We start from the raw sequence: 19,928 nt of genomic DNA on the forward strand, positions 1-19,928 counted from the left end.
TATGACCATTGGAATCCTTGAAGCGGAGCCGCATCTTCGGGCGGTACTTCTCCAGGTACAAAAGTTGCTTGCTGTTAAACGCTCCGCGCCGCTTTCTGGATGGAAGGAGAAAGACAAAGGACTGTTTGATCATGACAGAAGTTAGAAGGATGCTATTTCTGGTAGTGAGGAAATGAAGACCAAGGGCCCGCCTAGAACACTTGAGATTTCTAAATGTTATGCTAAGTGGTTTGATTTAACTTATCCCATAAATGATTGAGTCTAGGTCAAAACAACCTCCTTCCCCCCAGCTATATGTATCTCCACAAAATGTAGATTAACAAGCACACTGCTCAAAAAGCAGAAAAAAATTCCAACAATTATCTGCACGAAATCAAAAAAAGTTGGGTATGTCCCCTCCCCCTGGCCTTAGTACAGTTTTCTTAAAAATATCAATTGGGGGGGATAGTTAAGAGCACTTGTTGCTTAAACCAAACAAAGGACCTAGGTTAAGTTCCCAACACCAACATGGTGGCCCACAGCCACCCATAACTTGACTCCCATGGTATTCAATGCCCTCTTCTGGCCTCTAAGGGCCACCACAGGCACACAACATATGCAGACAAAGTACATAGGTGAAAACCAACAGTTAATTGGTACATGGCTTGGATTTTTACTTAGGTCAGATATTTAATAAGAAAATGCAGGCATGAAAGAGGGTGGTGAATTACTTACTGTCTTATGAATTGTACTGCATCTTCATATTTCATTCCACCTTCAATTAATGCTAGGGCAACAAGCACCGGAGCTCTGGTAAGGTAAAAAGTTTGATCACTAATTAAACCCTGTAAAATTGTTCATCTACCCTAGATCTTAAAGAAGCATAATCATCAGTCAGTTCAACGACAGACTTAGTTTTGATGCTACAAGCTTAGGATCTCGGCTACTTGGAAAGCTGAGACATTAGGGGTACAATTTCAAGGCCTGGTGGGAGTGACTTCAAGACCAGCTGAGACAACTCAGAGTTATCTGAAAATAAGACAACTGGGAAAGAGTATAGGATAGAGTATAGCATTGTTAAGAGTCCTGTCCTGCATGCAGAAGGGTCAGTCAACCCCAAAGAAAAGAGAATCCTAAGCATTAATACGTTCAATGTAGACCTTTATCTAGAATAGCAATTCTCAACCTGTGGACTCCGCATCTGATCTTTATGATTTATAACAGTACCAACAAAATAATGTTTTGGTTGGAGGTCATCAGAACATGAGGAACTGTATTACAGGGTTGCAGCATTAGGAAGGGTGAGATCCACTAAGCTAGATGGAAACTAGGGGATTTCCTTACCTGCCAAGGCCTGCGACACAATGGACAGCAATACAGCAACCAGGTTCTTCACGAAACTTAATCTTCACAAGACTTAACCAGTCATCGACAATCTGGTTGGATGGTGGTGCACCATCATCAAAAGGCCAGTCCTGATTTAAAAGAAATGTTTCAGAGTTTTAAATTAGCAAGGTACACTGGCACATCCCTTTATTCCCAAATCCAGAAGGAGAGGCAGGAAGCCTGCTGAATTCACAGCACTTTCCTGGCTAACTGGGCAATGCAGGAAGACTCTCACACAGAGAGCAGACAAAAAAATGTAATCAGATGTTACTATTGTATGATTTTGCCTTGACTTAAAAACCATGAGGTCTGATTTGAATAAACTTCTGTAGTGTAACGAAGACATGAAAACTCAATTGAGTACTTACAAGAACATGAATGCCTTCTTTCTCCACAAGAGTAGTGTCGTAAGTTGCTTCACATACTCTTACTATTGTGGTAACTCCATACTTCTTAAGTTCCTAGAAAACAATGCATATATTAAAAACATTAATGAGGTCTCTGGAACCGTATTCTTGCTCTGCCATCTGCACCTTTTTTGATCATGCTGGTAAACAAATGGCAAAACCTGTTCAATATGTTTGTTTCACGTTATGAAGAGTAAAGAGGGCTACTAAATGCTACATGTTATGTTGGGGGGGGGGGTGTATGGGGGAATTCTGGTAAAACACACACTAAAACCAAAATGCTGTGAGTACTTGGGTGCAGGTGGAGCGGCACCAGGTTAACCTCAGGTGTTCTTCACCTCATGATCTCTCACTGTCTGGCACCTTACCAGAAGGCTAGGCTAGCAAGCCACCGAGCCAAGGTGTCCCTGCCCCACGTAAAACCGCTCAAGGTTTTCTAAATATGGATTCTGAAGCAGCAGCAGGGCTCTCTGCATGAGCAGTAAAGTGCTTTACTGACTGAGCCTCCTCAGACCCAAGTCTTGAGAGTTATGTCACGGCTCAAGTCCAGACTTCAGTTTTAAAAAGCCACTCATAAAAACTTAAGAGGCCTAAGGACGCATTAAGTAATTAATTATAACTCAACCCTGCTGACATTAGAAACATTGTAATTCAAAATTTAAAAAATTATGTAACATTCAAATATTTCTCTACTTGCTATCTGAGCATATGTAGATTTTTATACTTTATAAATGTATGCTCAATTAAATTACTTGGCATTAAATTCCAATTCCTAGTACAAGCAAGTTGGGAGCCTCATTATCTGCCATCAGAAAATTGCAGAATTAGCAGCTGAAAATTAGATTTAAAGCACAAATAAAATTACACACCAACTAATGAAAGATTGCAACACTAGGCTAAGAAAAAATAGGAAAAGTCTGTGCCTTGTAAATTTAACTAAACAAACTTAGAGGCACATAGTTCTCAAGTACAGCACACTTCTACCGTTCCAATATTTTTCTCTGGGAGTGAGAACTACACATTTTCAAGCAGACCCACTATTAAACTGCCACCAATTAGGACATTAAAAATCGTATCTTACCTCTATAAATTTGTTTAAGGTTGCATTGGTTGGATTGTGTGTAATAAGAAATCGCATGTTCTTGTATGTGACTTCCACAGGAGCAGGGCGGTTCATTCGAGCCATGTTAATTTAGTTTAAAAAAACACCCAATAGGGTTATGAAAGAATTAAAAAATTGAATACAGAAATGATTTAAAACAAAAACAAAACAGAAAAAAAAAAAAAAAACCAAAAAAAAACCTGAAGTCTACTTCAATATTCAATATACTCCACTTGAAATTCTCAGTGCTTTGAGTATGACTTGGGAGAAACGGGCAATGAAATGAACCTCCTAACAAGAAGCAGTGATTCTTCAATCCAGTAATACTGAGGCAATACAAAGGAAGTGCACTGAGGTTTACCCCATCCAGGTCTGAGCTCTTGTCAAATGCTCTGCAGATTTCAATTCAACACNCCTGTGTCCAGGTTATCCACTCTTATGGGGGCTTCTTGGTGGAGTAGTAATGAATTTCTACAGTTCACTTGTCTGCATAGAGGTCGTGCTGTGCCTGGCAGTAATCTCCACTGCCCTTCAGAAACTCCATAAATGTGTGACCGAGAACACCACAGAACTGCTGTTTAGAAGAAAAAGAAAGCAAGAAAGGGAAAAAAAGTTATTTTCTAATTCAAAAGGAATATGTCATGCTTTTTCCACTAAGTACACAGCTGCTCAAATTAGAGACAAGCTAATTTGACTTTTACTTGCATTACAAAATTCAAGGTTACTGCATTTTAAATCAATAGGCCTAAAATGTGCAATCACAAGCCCATTAAAGTGAAGCTCTCAACAATCAAGAACTCAAAAAGTCCCGGCTACATAGGAATTCCACTTACACATCTAGACACATGGATTTAATTAATTAGTCTTTCTTTTCACTTTTATTCTGGCCTGAATTGCGTTTTCTATACTGCCTTAGCCTGCTGTTTAGACACTACTCTAGACACCATGTGGTCTGACGCTTGCTTTGATGCCCCCAGTCTGCAGAATTCAGACAGTGATTTCAACTGCCCACTAGTTCTGATTTCATATTTTATGTTATTAAGCTACTGGGTTCAAAGTAAGAAGTATGGCTTTCTTCCAAACAATAACATTTTTTAATGCAATTACCCCTTTACATTTTAGTCTCTAAAGTTTAAATTTGGGGGCCTGCCTTTTTGTATTTTGTAGCAGCTCCTTTACATTTAAGAATAGTGTTTGCACATTTATAGCTTTAGGTAAAGCTTCTCACAGTCTGCAATTGGCACTGTCACTAACCTCTGGAGTGATGTGTGTGGGAGGGTGGGTTCTATCCCAATCGATCGGACTTAGACAAGACCCTAGGATTCATCTCTAGGGAGGCTGCCTGCAATGTGGTTTCTATAAACCACATTGCACTGCAGGATAATTCTCTAAGTGAAACTGTAAGCAGTCTCCTGCTTAAAAGATCCTAAGAGTGTTTTTATGCCATCTCTTTGGATTAGATTGGCTCTTATAAATACAGATTTACTTAGGTCTTCAAACATATCCTACTTAAGACAAGTTATGTTCAAATAAAATATACACAATATTATCTTTTTGCTATTTTAAAACTCCAATTCCACTTCTCTGCTGCAAAACTAAAATTCAATTCAAATATGAAAAAAGGAAGGCAAGACTTTTACTGGTCTCAAACACAATGTAGCCATTAACTATGATCATTGACAGATACATTTCCAAAGTTCCTCCTTAAAAAGCTCAAGCAGATTCATGTCAGCACCAACTAGTATATTCAGATTCATACGGTATTTTTTCAGAGTCTATGCCTTTCAGATAAACTCAATAGAAGTAAAATGGGAATTAACAAAACCCTTTAAGGTCTAACTACTCTAGGCAGTTTGTGGCGGAAAGAAAAGCAGTTGCACTCAGTAACAAGAACACCCAATGACAACCATTGTCCTTCAGAGCTAACTACTTAAGTAAAATCTTGAAACAAACAAACAAAATCAGTCAAAAATTCCCTGACTATTTTTATAGTGAAACAAAGGAACTAATCCCCCAAACTCTTATTGACTAGGAGGTACCACAAGCATGACAACTTACTCCCGACACGTGCCCTCACAAAGTACATCTATTCAGTGCGTTAAAAAAACCCAGTGTGTAAATTACTAGTAAAGATTAGTACTTCAGGGAGCAGACTCCCTCCAATAACCTCAAGAATATTATTCATATATATATAAATAAGTACATACATATGTATATGTATTGCATATATAAAAATCTTTTGCCTGTGCATATAAACTGGTCCTAAATTTTTTTCTTCCTTGTTTTTGTTAATTTGGCACTTTATTGAACATTCATAGACAGGTCCGATATAGCTTTTAAAGAGTTCCATTAGGAAGCCGGAGGGCAGCAAGGAAAAAAAAAATTTTCCTGAACTGCTTTGAAATGAGTGGAGCCACCCAGTGGCTGGAGGGCACTTCTATTAAAACAGTGGAGACCACCGAAATCCTTGTTAATATCCTCCCACTACCTCACAGGCAAAACCTCAACATGATATGCAGCCAAGATACAGGACGAGATCTTCCCATTTTAATTGCATGCACCATAAGCAAAAAAAAAAAAAAAAAAAGGATCATCTGTGTGTGTGTGTGTGTGTGTAGCATTAGCCTCAGTCTGTCAGACTCCAGAATCAAACCAGTCTGTGGGATCATCTGCTTTATCCAATTCTGTTCCAAATACGCTCAGGTTTCAGGTAACGCGCCCAATCTAGCGCGTGTGCAAGCGCTGTTTCCTTCCGGGAACAGATCGCGAATTTCTGGTTTTCCAACCGTTTTAGCCCGCACGAATCAAACAGCAAAATAAAAAAAAATAAAAAAGCAAGCCAGGATAGGATTCACGACCCCTAAGCTCCCGAATCCAAACCTCCGGTCACCGCACAGACCGTTCCGACACCACGGAAATTTCAGCTCGCCATCGGTGGAATGGTGCAGGGCTGCTCGCTCAACAGGAGCCGCGCAGTTCTGCCCAGCAGCTCCTGTTGCTCCAGCCCAAGAGCCGACCGCGCCACGCGCAGCCCGGCTCGGGGCCGAGTGAGGGACCCCCTCCGCTGACCCGGTCGCCACTACCGACGCCCGGCGGCGATCGGGCAAGCCCAGGCTTGAGCGGCGCGCACAGTCGCGAGGTCCGCAATCACGGGTTCACGGTGGCGAGCGACGGCGGCCACCGAGGCCATCTTGGGAGGCCCCGGGCGCCCGGTCCCGGTCCCCCCGCAGCCCCGCCCCGCCCCGGCCACGTCCACAACGCCCGCGCGGCTTCTCGGAACAAAGGCCGCAGGGTGGCACGCGCACAAAGCCGCTGGGCTGCCCTGCCGGTCGCTCCGGGTCCGGGCCCCGCCGCCGGCGTTTCGGTCGCCCGGCCACCCTCCTTTCCCTCCTCGGTCGCTCGCTCTAACAAAGGCCGGGCCCGCGGTACTCACAGGAATATGTCTACTCATTGAAGATTGTGGCCTAATCATACAGCCGGTCCCGAGGCGGCGCAGGCGGCGGCGGCAGGGCAGGCGGCGGTGGGCGTCGCGGGGCGGCGGCGGGGATGCAGGCGGCGGGGGCACCAGACGACCATGCAGTGAGCTGCCCGAGGAGCGTCGCCGAGCCGGCCGCAGCCCAGAGCCAATGCGCGCGCCCAGGCGCCCCTGCGTCACAAGTCCGCCCCTTTATAGCCAGCGCGACGTGCGCACCGGCGGCAGCCAATCACGGCGCGGGACGCCTGCGGCTCTGGGCGGGGCCCGGGACGCCGACGTCACTCGGGGCAGCCACCACCGGTGCGAACCGGTTGATGAATGGCGCGGAGTGCTGGCTGGTCCTCGCCACCAAACGCTCCGGTCGCTAGAGCCGCGAGTTCGCCTCAACTTGGAACGCCGCTCCGGCGGGCGGAACCCTGTAGCCCGAGGCCATAGCTCTATCGCGCTGGCCAACGGTTTACCTTGGCCCTTGCGCCCCGGGATCTCCGTCATCACTCCATATTGATGTCGCATGACCGCTGGGCGGGTGACTCACTGCTCCAGAGCCCGGCCCTAGTCTGGGACTAGGGATTCTCGTCACCACGGGCACTTACACGTGTGGGAAGGCTCTCCGCAGAGATTAGCCGGTGGAACCCAGGAAATGTCCCTATTTTTTTTTTTTTTCTTTTGAGGCACGTGAAGCCTAGTTGCTCCCTAGCCTTTCTTCTTCTCCTCCCCCCCCTTTTCTTTTTAGGTTACACCCCTAAACTGCTGATGCTGGCAACTGCAGTTGGCTCCTTTGTGGCATTTCGAAATCACATGCATCCTTTGTACTGCTGCTCACTCACAGATAATGAAAGGTTAGCTTTTGCTAAGGGGAAGCTTTTTTTTTTTTTTTTTTTTTTTTTAANTCCTTTGTACTGCTGCTCACTCACAGATAATGAAAGGTTTTTTTTTGTTAAGGGGAAGCTTTTTTTTTTTTTTTTTTTTTTTTTTTTAAATTAAGAATCTTCGGCTTTATCAAGGACTGATGTAAGTTTTTGCGTCAAAAGCTAAGCTTTCCCCTTTTGTTGATCTTCAGTCCTGTTCAGTGTCCTTTTAATCTAGGCTTCTAAGTGAAGCCTGAGTGCAGCTGTTTCTGATCATACAAGGGCAGCTTTCATCTGAAAACCCTTTCTGCTCGCTTGTCTAGGACAGGTAAACAGGACCTTTACCTGCTTTGAAGAACTCAGCTTTCCAATAATACTGAGGCCTTTTGTTCCGTTTTTCTGCTAGACTGGAGAAATCATACGTTGTGCCCTCTTATTGTGTACCGAATTTTGTGATTTACTAGCACTGCTATTTAGAGACTTCCCTTGCATAGTTACTTAAATGTCTTATAAACATGCAATCTGTAAGCAACATTAAAAAAAGGGGGCCAGAACTTTAATAACAACAACAACAAGCAACTCATCGTCATTAAAAATTGCTTGGCCAGGGATCCATTTAAAGTCAAGAACTTGAAACATAGATCCCTTCACAAATAGAAGTAAAGTGAGGTAACAATTAAATTATGTAAGTCCTAAGAAAATGCAGGGAGATTAAAAGAAAAATCTTTGGACAGTAAAGTGAAGTTGAGCAGACCAGGAAACTCAACAGAAGACAGATTGAGTATTACAGAACTAAAACCTTTCATATGACCAGTGCCTTTGGATAAGTGTTACTTAAGCTTTGGAAAAACATGGGCAGACTAATTAGTGAATAGCTTGGCCAACTTGTATTAATAACATACTTAGGCATATTAAATCTGCCTCTCCTATTCCAAAGGTTGGTCAACACCGTAAAACAAAATAATGACACCTTTTCCAAAGGGGAATTTGGTGAGCTAAAATATCTGAGCAAATAGCAAGCAAAGGTAAATCAGTGTCTTGGTTTCCTTGTAGAACTCGTGATGCAAATTGTGAGCTGTGTAATCCACAGATCCCGTAATTGCTGACGATATTTGCTGATGTATGGTACTTGGTTAGCTGTCCTCATTGAGCCCTAGAAGATTGGCTTCTGCTCTCAGGAAGGGGGATTGTCTCCACCGGGATTATCTTTATAAGGAATTATCACCCAGTCCTATTTTGGAAAGGGACATATTTCCATCCTTTGCTGCTGAAAGAATGTATCTTAAACCAGAAATAAACTTGTTGGCCAGTCCACTCAATTCTCACAAGGCAGTCAGAGTCTCTTTGGCAGCTGCTGTTACTTGGTGTCTTGGGCTGGTTTCTTGGTTTGCTGAGGGTGTCTATTCTAGTCATTGAATAGTTGGAAGTTGATCCCAGGAATAAGTATCCCAGCATTGAGCAAGGAGATCCCTGTGGACCAAGTCAATAGGACTTACCCACTTGTGGTTGCACATTAAGCACCTCTATTTAACAGACTTAAAAGAAGAAAACAACCTTGAAAAACTAGTGATTAGACTCCAGAAACCCTAAGTGGAAGGGAACCACTTTTGCCAAACAAGATGGCCACTGGAAGCTCCTTAATAAAACCTGTCCTTGGAGCTTTTATCAGCATATCTTAAGTATCAAAAACAATACCTAGAAGATAAGCAATGCAGGGAAGGTCACCATGGAAGATTAAGGACCTCAGAAGGCAACAGATCAAATCTGAATGAGAATAGAGAATCTTTTAAGCACAGCACATCTGTAAACAATGATCCTGTTTATGCCAAGTGTATAAAGAGATTTCACTCTAAGAATCCTTGGATTATATGGGGCCATAAAAGCCCCACCAAAGGATTACATTTACATAGCAAAATGATATTATTGCACAGAAAGATCACATGTGACATTATCAACTGGAGACCACCAAATAATGTATATGTGGACTAAGTATATTTGGTATGGGCAAGTAACCAGATGGCTAGAGCTGGGTAGCAGTGTAGATATTTGGGCAGAGCTCCCATTACCATGCATAAGAAAGGTTTTAGCAAAACTGGGCATACTGCAATGGCTACTGTCAGTATTGCTTAGAATAGCAGTTAGTAATCTTAATGACTTTGGAGGCCAGAAGATCCAGCATTCACTCTGCCTCATAAAGCAAAACTGTGCTGGAGTGGTTAGGAGTCTGAGTTGTTCTTCTAGAAGACAGGGTTTGGTTCCCAGCACCTGTGTTGGGCAGCTCACAAGCTTTTATAACTCTAGATCCAAGGTTTGTGATGCCCCCCTCTAGCCTCTGTAAGCACCACCTGCTCCCACCCAAAACTACACAACTAAAAAGCAACAAGAGCACTGGTGATAGCTCAGTGGTTAGAGTACCTTGCAAGACCTTGAGTCTTCCCCAGAACTAAAAGATGGTAAAAAAAAAAGAAAAAAGAAAAAGAAAAGGAAATAGTACTATAGTCAGATATATTGAATAAAAACATAGTATTATGTCAAAATTCCTGTTGGAATTTTTTGACAGCAATTTCCAGTGAGGAGCTAAATTTGTTTGCAATTAACTTTTCAAGGAATAAACCTCAGAGGAAATCCATAGGCTGATGCAGACTATTATGTTTTATATAAAGTAAGACTACATAGAAACTTTCAGTCGAATAGGAGATTCCTATAGCTAAACATTCATGAATAGACTCAGGCGTATCAATATTAAGCATCTTTTTGAGGTTTGTGCTTTTGTTTTTAAGGTAAGGTCTCAGGTGATGCAGGCTGGCCTCAAACACTAGCTAACACAGGCCTTGAGCTCCTGAGCCTTCTTATCCTACCTCCCAAGTGGTAATACTCCAGGTGTGCCTTACTCTGCCTGGCTAAAGTGAAGATAGTAAATTATCAAATAAAATCATAAGAAGTAATAGTTTCTAAAACTAAAGTCAGAAACTTAACATTTTGAAAAGTTAAGAACATTCTCTCTAATCTGTATTATAAGCATTCTCTTCCCCTTGTCAAACTTCAATGCAAACCTGAGAATTGCTCACATCCTCTTCAAACCAGACAATATGTTTTCATTTTAACAACTTTTGCTACTTAATATAAAGAATACTTCCTTGGGAGTGGAGTGTGCACATCAGGATGTGACAAGACAGATTGGTCAAGAGAATAGTAGTTTTTTAGCCCTGGCTGTCCTGGAACTCACTCTGTAGAACAGGCTGAACTGGAACTCAGAGAACCACCTGCCTCTGCCTCCCAAGTGCTGGGATTAAAGGCGTGTGCCACCACCAGCACCAGCACCACCACCGCCCGGCAAGAATAGTATTTTTCACTTTGTGGTAAAATGATTTTCTAGCCGGGCGTGGTGGCCCACGCCTTTAATCCCAGCACTCGGGAGGCAGAGGCAGGCGGATTTCTGAGTTCGAGGCCAGCCTTGGTCTACAAAGTGAGCTCCAGGACAGCCAGAGCTATAAAGAGAAACCCTGTCTCGAAAAACCAAAAAAAAAAAAAAAAAGATTTTCTTTAGGCTGAATGAAAGATTTACCATGGCCCCAAACAACTCAGCAGTTTCCCATCCTCTGGCTCACACTCTGGTGCCTGAAGAAATCGAGTTTAACTAGTTTGAGAAGTATTAATTTTAGAAAATTTGCAATTTTTTTTCCTTGTGATTCTACAGCCTGAATACAGATCATTTGGGAATTGTAAATCTGCAGGGCTATAGCTTCCATGTGACTGTCTTAGAACATGTTGAATTACGCCAGTCTGAAAGAAAGCAAAAAAAAAAAAAAAAAAGCTTAGGAAAAGAGAATTTACTATGGATAGAGGAAAGGAGTGCGGTATATGTAAATGTTAAAGGTTGGCTGCACATCCTATGGTAGAGGTGCTCTTGACAGATTTAATTCTTGCAGCTGGCATTTAGGCTGTAGATAATCCAGACAGACACTGACGGAAGCTCCATCGTTAAGAGGCAGCCTTACATAAGAACATCAACGGTTCTTGAACAATTTCCTGCTCACGGGCGATCGGTGTGTCTTTTAGGAAAGCTACAGGAGTCATACTTTCCCCCAGCTAACAGGTGTGACATTTACTCTGGCAGGTGGAGAAAACATTGCCACCTGTGCACTCAGTCATTGGAGGACACTGAATGTGGGCAAATGAGAGCAAAAAAGCCTTTGGAAATTCGGAAAATCTTAAGGAAGTTCTCGTGAATTATTTCCTTTTTTTTTCCTTTTCTTTTGAGACAGGGTCTGACTGACTTGAAACTCACACAGCTCTACCCATCTCTGCCTCCCAAGTGCTGGGATTTTAGATGTGTACTTTCACACCGACTCTAATTATTGATTCCTTGAATTCTTAAACTCTTCCTCAACAACATTCAATCAATATTTAGGTATTTTCAAGTGCTTTTAAACCTAAAGTCCTTTTAGGGCACCCCATTCCTAGTTTTCTCTTTAACAGTGTTTTCACCAGTTTGAGTTCTATGCCCCCTGACTTCACAGGGAAAACTCAAGCAGGAGTTTTCACCCATGTATTCTAGCAAACACATTCCCTACCACAACAGGTATTTGATACCTGCTTACCACATGCCAGGGGCTCCCCTAACTTACTCTCATGGCCTCTGTCCCAATGGAACTTTTATGTAGATGTAGACAGATTAAAAGCAGTAAACAGGGTGGCCATGGTGGTGCATGCCTCTATTCTGAGTGTTTGGGAGGCTGCGGCAAGGGATGTCAGAGGAGGATTCTACTGGGAAGTCAGATCTCGAGTTCCCTGTATGGAGGCTTGCCAAGAAGATGCATGCCAGTATCGCTTTATGTGAGTCTGTGCAAGAGAACTAATTCCAATCACAGATACTTCTCAGTTCTCATTTATTTTAAGAAACAAAATGATTCTTCTAAGCAGTAATATAAACATGGGTTATAATAAGCATCTACCTGCTCGATTTCACCTAATCACATGGTCTCATGGCAGATAAGATTTCTCAGTTTGTTTTCCATCAAAAAACAGTGCAATCACCCAAACATCCTAAATAAACAAAAAACACCTTAGTTTATTAAATATCTGCCACAAGCCAAGTAATCTTAGGCACAAGTAAATTAACATAGGATGGTCTCTGCTATGAAAACACAGAATATAAGATATACACAGGTTTAATGATTAAAACAATATGATAAATGTCACAGAGGCAGATGAGTGCTCTGCATCACAGCAGAGAGCAAAGAGCAAAGTGCTCTGCTCACTGGAGGTCAGAAAAGTTGAGGAAAAGCTAATGTTAATGATATAAGGAGTAAAAATTCTCAAAGGACAATGTCCTGAGCAAAGAAACTGGATCTGAAGCTGTGGAGGCCTCAGCAAGTGAGTCATGCTGGAAATGAGGCTTCAAATGGCTAGAAGGGTAACAAGGTAGCCTAGGGATTATGCTAGTATTTTCTAAATAGCTTGCTAAAGACTCTGGACTTTTATCTAGAAGTTAATGGCATCATCGGATGTTTTTGAGTAATAGTGAAAATTCATATATTTTTGGAATACTATTAAATCAAAGAAGTAACCAAATCAAACTACTGCAATGATAACTTAGCAAATGTGGAAGGGGAGGGAGCAGCACACTCAAACATTGGAATGAAGATAAGGCATATGCCACCATGGCCATCTGAGTTTAGGTTGGCTTAGTCCTGGCTTGGGGAGTTGCTTCATAGTTTATTTAGCACATACAAATCTAGACTGGATCTCTAGTGTCACAAACAAATTAGAGTTCTGTAAAATCCTCAGTACGGTCTGTTGTGGTGCAACATACTTTGATCCTAGCAATCAGAAAGCAGACACAGGCTGGGCCTGGTAGCACATGCCTTTAATTCCAGCACTCGGGAGGCAGAGGCAGGCAGATTTCTGAGTTCAAGGACAGCCTGGTCTACAGAGTGAGTTCCAGGACAGCCAGGACTACACAGAGAAACCCTGTCTTGGGGGGGAGGTGGGGTGGGCGCGAAGCAGACACAGGCAGATTTCTATGATTTTTAGGTCACCCAGTAGCTACATAGAGACCCTGTCTTAAAAACAAGTCAGAGGAGTAGAAGATCATCCAATTTTATACTTTGGGAAACAGAACTCAGGGAGAATAAAAAAGACATTCTATCCAAGTGGCCACAGAAGTGTTCCTTTCCTCAGAGTCCAGGGGAAGTCCTCAATAGCAACACAACTTGTTTCTCCATGCAACTTCAAGTGACATCCTTTATACCATCTATATATCATAATGATTGCATTTTACTGGCACTAGAAGGATTCCATCAAAGACATTACCCTAGTTTATAAAAGAATGGGTGGGAAGAAATCCAGTGAAATGAGCCAGTCAAACCTGAAAACTGCTTTCTTAGACTCCCCTTTCTTTTCATAAAATTGGGATCTGCAGGGTGCAAGATAAGCATTCAGATCTCCAGAGTCACCAGGATGGTTATGCTGTGTAGAAATACCTGAGAATGCCTGGGGTTTGTAGCTGCTGCTGTCTAAAGGACACTAGTCATTGAAGGCAGAGTGATGGCATACTTTATGCCTTTGGTTACTTAAAGTGGGTGCCCCTCGGGGATATGAAAGCCATGTCTAGTGCACTGTAGTGGAAGAACTGTGATTGCATCAATAGCAATAGCAGCAATAGAGATGTTTCTGGTAAGTCATGGTCTATGCCTCTTATCAAAATGGAGAACTAGGTGAGATGTTTCCAAAAAACATTAGAAACATTGGAACATGCAAACCAAATGAGCTGAGCCAAGTCTCTGGGTCTCAGAATCAGAGGAGAGAATTCACCCACGCAAGTTTTCTGTGTTCTACATACCTGCTGTAGAAGCACAATACCAAACATACTGGAAAGAATTTGAATAGAAAATAAAATATAGATTGTCCAGGTCTGCATAGGGGAACATTTTCACAAACAAAATACAGTAAAATAAAAACAAATGCTTTTAATCCCAGCCCTCAAGAGGCAAAGGCAGAGGCAGGAGGATCTTTCCAAGTTCAATGATAGCTTGGTACACATTGCCAGCTCCAGACTGTCCAGGGCTGCCTAGTAAGATTTGGACTTCATAAATAAATAACACTATTTGTATATTTTACCAGAAGATGATAAAACTGTTAACAAACATAATTACAATGAAAACCACAACCCCCCTCCCCAAATACACAATTTCAAAAAGGGAACGTTATTTAAAATCAAATGTATTTAGAGTTGAATGTTATGTCTAAGTCTTGGGAAAGAACTATTTCATAGCTCTGCAGACCTGGAACTCTCTTAGGAGGCATTTGGCTCCTTGAGACTCGTTGGTGTGGTTCACTCACCTCTCTGTCAAGCCTTCTCTCTCAGGGCAGACTGCCAAGGAGAACCCTTTGCTCTCTTTGTAGCTTGCCTCAGCTCTCTCAAGTGTGCTGTCCAAGCCTCTCCAAACTCCTTTTATACTCCCAAGGACCTCCCCCTCCCTAGATAAGCCTACTATCTCTGATAATTGAATCATTTTTCACACCACAAATGATTACCATCAATAATAAAGAGACAAAATACCAAAGAAAGTAATGTTTGGGAACTGAAATGTAACATAGATGCCAAAAGAGAACACTGTGGCTAATTTAGTGTAATACCCACTAATCAGAATGAAAGTTTCATTTTAAAAAGCCTTCCAACAGTTTATCCCTCTTAATATGATTAAATCGGTTGGTTTTTTTTTTTTTTAAATAACTGTCCTTGAACTCTCTATAGAACTGAGGTGGTCTCCAACTCAGAGATATGTCTGCCTCTGCCTCCCAAGTGGTTAGATGAAAGGTTTTAACACCTAACGACTCAGTATACTGTTTCTAAAATTCTTCCATTATATAGGAAAAACAAAAATAAAGAAAAAAAAACAAACAAAAGCCAAAAAAAATGCTCACAGTTTACTGGATAATGTGACTGCCACAGATAGGGAAAAAGACTATCTTGTAGAGGGGAGTCACAAAGAAAGACAACTGCTAACTGTGTTTCTTGTTGGGTGTCTAACCCAGGGCTGCAAGTGTGCTAAGCAAATAAATACTCTGCCATTGAGACACAGTTGGAGCCCTCCTTGAAGAATGTTAAGAAGGAGAATAAAATGTATGGATATTATATTAAAAGAAGGAAGACATTGAGATACAAGAGCTTAGTGTTTAAGACATTGTGCTCTGCTGGGCGTGCTGCACACACCTTTAATCCCAACACTTGGGAGGCAGAGGCAGGAGAATTTCTGAGTTCGAGGCCAGCCTAGTCTACAGAGTGAGTTCCAGGACAGCCAGGGTACACAGTGAAACCTTGTCTTGAAAATAAAACAAAACAAAACAACAACAACAAAAAGACATTGTGCTCATCCACCAATTCCATTAGAATAAAATTCATTGGGTCCCATTCTAAGATCCATCAATGTCTTTAATGGTGAAGACATAGAACATTTTATTGTTTGCTTTGTTTCCCTTTAAGACCTTGTTACATTATGAAGCCTAGAACTTGATACATAGCCCAGCTGGCCTCCCTCAGAATCTTAGATGTGCTTGCCTGCATCTACTGAGTCCTCAGATAAAACCCTTGGGCCACCCTGCCCAGCTCAGAGAAATATTTTTGAAAGAAGTATCTTTCTTCTAAATCTTCAAAATGAAACCCATCATCACTATATCAGCCAGGGATCTCTAGAGAAGCAGAACTTACAGAATTAATCTCTACATAGAGAAAGGGGATTTATTTGAATGACTTACAAGTTGGAGTCTGGTTATTCCAATGGTGTACTATGGATGGAAAATTTGTGAATCCACTTAGTCCACAAGGCTGGAGGTCTCAACTGGTCTTCAGGAGAGATGCTGGGATCCCAGGGAAGGAATGGACTTGCTAGCAAGGTCAGAGCAAGCAGACAATGAGCAAAGACTTCCTCTTGCATGTCTCTATGTAGGCTTCCAGAAGAAGGTGTGACCCAGATTAGAGGTGAGTCCTATTTAGGCAAGATTCAGATTAAAGGTGTGTGTCTGCCTGCCTCAAGGTCTGGATTATCCATGGATCTTCCCCTGTTACATTAAGCAAAAATTCCAAATATGTGCCCTCTCTTTTTAGCTCTTAAATCCACATGTAATCACTTTGACAACCAAGATCCCATAGTCATCTGTTTTCAGAGATGGGGTGAGCGTTTTGTTCTGGACTCAAACTTCTGCACTAAGGGATTATCAGATTGTCTTAGCCCCCTAAATGTTATGTTGTGTTCTGTGTTTGAGATGTTCTTCACTGTGAAACCCAGCTGGCCTGGAACTCATGGGTAGACCAAGTAAGACAGGGTCTTTTGGAGATCCCCATGCTTTTGAGAGAGTGGAATTAAAGGTCTGTGTCACCATGCCCAACCTGCAGCCCTCACAGCAGCTGGGAATATGGGCACATAGCAGTATATTTGGCTAAATCAATAACTTAACCTTTCTAAAATTTTATTTTTGAGGGCTTTCAGTCTCTCTCTCTCTCTTTCTCTCTCTCTCTCTCTTCCTTTCTTTCTCTTTCTTCTTTCTTTCTTTCTTTCTTTCTTTCTTTCTTTCTTTCTTTCTTTCTTTCTTTCTTTCTTTCTTTCCTTTAGTTTTTCCAGACAGGGTTTCTCTGTGCAAGCTATCCTGGAGTTCACTCTGTAGACCAGGCTGGCCTCAAACTCAGAAAATTCGCCTGCCTCTGCCCTCCAAGTGCTGGGATTAAAGGCGTACACCACCGCTGCCTGGCTACTTTATTTTTTTTTTTCATTCTTTTCCTTTTCTTTTCTATTTTCTTTTTCTGTTTTCTTTTTTCTTTTCTTTTCTTTCTTTTTAATTTTTTAATTTTTTTTTTTTTTTTTTTTGGAAACAGGGTTTCACTATGTGGCTCTCATTGGCCTCAAACTCACAAAGATCTGCCTGACTCTTCTTCTTGACTACTAAGATTAAAGGTGGGACAAGGCATACTCAGCTTTATTCTTTATTATTGTTATTATTATTATTATCATTATTATTATTTTGTCCTTCAAAGACAAGGTTTCTCTGTTAAGCTCTGGTGGTTTTGGAATTTGATCTGTAGACCAGGCTGGACTCAAATTCATGATCAGCTGTATATTTACATAATTCTAAAGTACTATTCCAGAGACAATTGTTAATGGCAAAGAAAAACAATTATCTCAGAGAATAAAGACTTGGTAGTAACAATCTTAACAAAAGGGCCAAATCCAGTATTTCAATAATGAGCAAAATCATCAACTGTGTCCTGAGCAGGTGCAAGGAGAAAAAAAAAATCATTTCAGGGACATTCCTAGCAATATGTATAACCCAACCCTAATCACCAGGCTGTATCTGAAAAACATAAACTAAAGGACATTGCAAGTAGGTTGTACTAACAAAAAAACATCAAAATTATAGATAGTGAAACCAAATTACTGATACAGGCATGGGTTATTACAGAATTTACCACATGCCAGGTGCTCTCCTGGGTAGATGAGGGTAAGAGTCTGTGTCCAGTCATTTCGTGGGTCTAGGTCTACTTTGAGTTATATTAACATTTTAAGCTATTTTAAATTACTTCATGACATTAGGAATTGAGTCAAAGGCAGAGATGAGCAGATCCTTATAGTCTGAGGCCAACCTTCACTATATAGTGATTTCTTGGCCAGCTAGGATTACCTTGTGAGACCCCATCTCTAAATAACAACAGACAAACAAGAAAATGATATCAGGCCGGGTGTGGTGGTGCACGCCTTTAATCCCAGCACTCGGGAGGCAGAGGCAGGAGGATTTCTGAGTTCGAGGCCAGCCTGGTCTACAGAGTAGCCCAGGACAGCCAGGGCTACACAGAGAAACCCTGTCTCGAAAAAAAAACAACAAAAAAAAAAAAAGAAAGAAAATGATATCAGGATATAGAAGCCTAAGACAGTTTCCAAATATGATGCTAATATACATAAGAAACATATTATCTATTGACAAGGTATAATAATTAAATGTTTCATGTGGGTGCCTTTGGAATCCTGCACAGGAATGCTTACTTCTGTGTGGGACTTTGGCATGTTGTAAGGGAAGGGAGATCTAGATAATTTTCCTGGGAAAGATCAGAGTCTAAAGAGTATAATAATAATAATTTCTCATTTCCTAGACACCCCCAGTATTATAATGGACTGAAAGAATAAGATTATTTTCATGTGTTTTGAAATATTCTCTTTTTTAATTAGATATTTTCTTTATCTACATTTCAAATTTTATCTCCTTTCTGGTTTCCTCTCAGAAAACCCCCTATACCATACCCTTTCCCCCTGCACACCAACCCACCCACTCCAGCTAACCTGTCCTGGCATTCCTCAACTCTGGAGCATTGAGCCTTCTCAGGACCAAGGGCAAGTCCTCCTTTTGATGTTCAACAATGTCATCCTCTGCTACATATGCAGCTGGACACATGGGTCACTCCATGTGTGCTGTATGGTTGGTGGTTTAGTTACTGGGAGCGCTAATGGTCCTGGTTGGTTCATATTGTTGTTCCTCCTATGAGGCTGCAAGCTCCTTATGCTCCTTTGCTCCTTTCTCTAGGTTCTCCATTAGGAACCCTGTGCTCAGTCCATTGGTTGGCTGAGAGCATCCACTTCTGTATTACTTGTTGGCATTTACAATAGTGTCTGAGTTTGGTGATGGTATATGGGATGGATCCCCAGTAGGGGCAGTCTCTGAGTTCAAATCCAAGCAAACACATGGTGGCTCATAACCATCAGTAATGAGAACTGACGCCCCCATCTGGTGTGTCTGAAGACAATTACAGTATACTTTTTTTTTTTTTTTTTTGATTTTCGAGATAGGGTTTCTCTGTGTAGCCCTGGCTGTCCTGGAACTCACCAAGCTGGCCTTGAACTCAGAAATCTGCCTGCCTCTGCCTCCCAAGTGCTGGGATTAAAGGCGTGTGCCACCACCGTGTATTTATAATAATAAATAAATCTTAAAAAAAACCAATAAATCCATGAAATTCTAAGGCGAATGGGTTGAACTATAAAATATCCTGAGTGAGGTCACCCATTCATAAATGTACACACATGGTATGCACTTACTGATAAGCAGATATTAGCCCAGAAGCTTGGAATCCACTAGATACAATCACAGACCATGTGAAGCTGAAAAAGATCAAAGATCAAAGTTTGGATACTTCAGTCCTTCTTAGAAGGGGTAACAAAAAAGCCATGGGAGGAGAACCAGAGAAAAAGTGTGGAGCAGAGACTTCAAGAAAGAACATCCAGAGACTGCCCCTCCTGGGGATCCATCCCATATACCATCACTATATTAGTGAGTCCTCAGATAGTTTTACCTCCAGTTTTCTGAGGAACTGCCAAACTGATCTCCAGAGTGGTAGTAACTGCTTGCAATCCAACCAGCAATGGAGGAGTGTTCCTCTTTCTCCACAACCTATCTAACATCCGCTATCAACTGAGTTTTTGATCTTATCCATTCTGATTGGTGTGAGGTGGAATCTCAGGGTTGTTTTGATTTGCATTTCCCTGATGATTAAGGATGCTGAACATTTTTGTTTTGATACTTTTTTTTCTTTTTTTTTTCATTACCTATTTTCCTCAATTACATTTCCAATGCTATCCCAAAAGTCCCCCATACACCGCTCCCCCCCCCCTCCCGACTCCCCTACTCATCCATTCCCACTTTTTGGCCCTGGCGTTCCCCTGTACTGGGGCATATAAAGTTTGTGTGTC

At 41.7% G+C, this 19,928-nt stretch overlaps 1 protein-coding gene across 1 annotated transcript in view; it reads right to left on the reverse strand.

Moving 5' to 3' along the window:
• Ptp4a1 (protein tyrosine phosphatase 4A1) overlaps window positions 1-3,006 on the reverse strand; it is a 15,195-nt gene extending 12,189 nt beyond the window's left edge. Inside the window, exons 1-5 of the mRNA XM_029478890.1 lie at window positions 2,854-3,006; window positions 1,734-1,826; window positions 1,324-1,454; window positions 715-789; window positions 7-95 (exon numbers count right to left, since the gene is read on the reverse strand). Coding sequence (XP_029334750.1) covers window positions 7-95; window positions 715-789; window positions 1,324-1,454; window positions 1,734-1,826; window positions 2,854-2,958 — 493 coding nt within the window. The 5' untranslated portion in view covers window positions 2,959-3,006. The remainder of the gene's footprint in view (window positions 1-6; window positions 96-714; window positions 790-1,323; window positions 1,455-1,733; window positions 1,827-2,853) is intronic.
• Window positions 3,007-19,928: the final 16,922 nt, after the last annotated feature.

Source organism: Mus caroli, chromosome 1 (genome assembly GCF_900094665.2).
Source record: "Mus caroli chromosome 1, CAROLI_EIJ_v1.1, whole genome shotgun sequence".
Taxonomy (NCBI): Eukaryota; Metazoa; Chordata; class Mammalia; order Rodentia; family Muridae; genus Mus; species Mus caroli.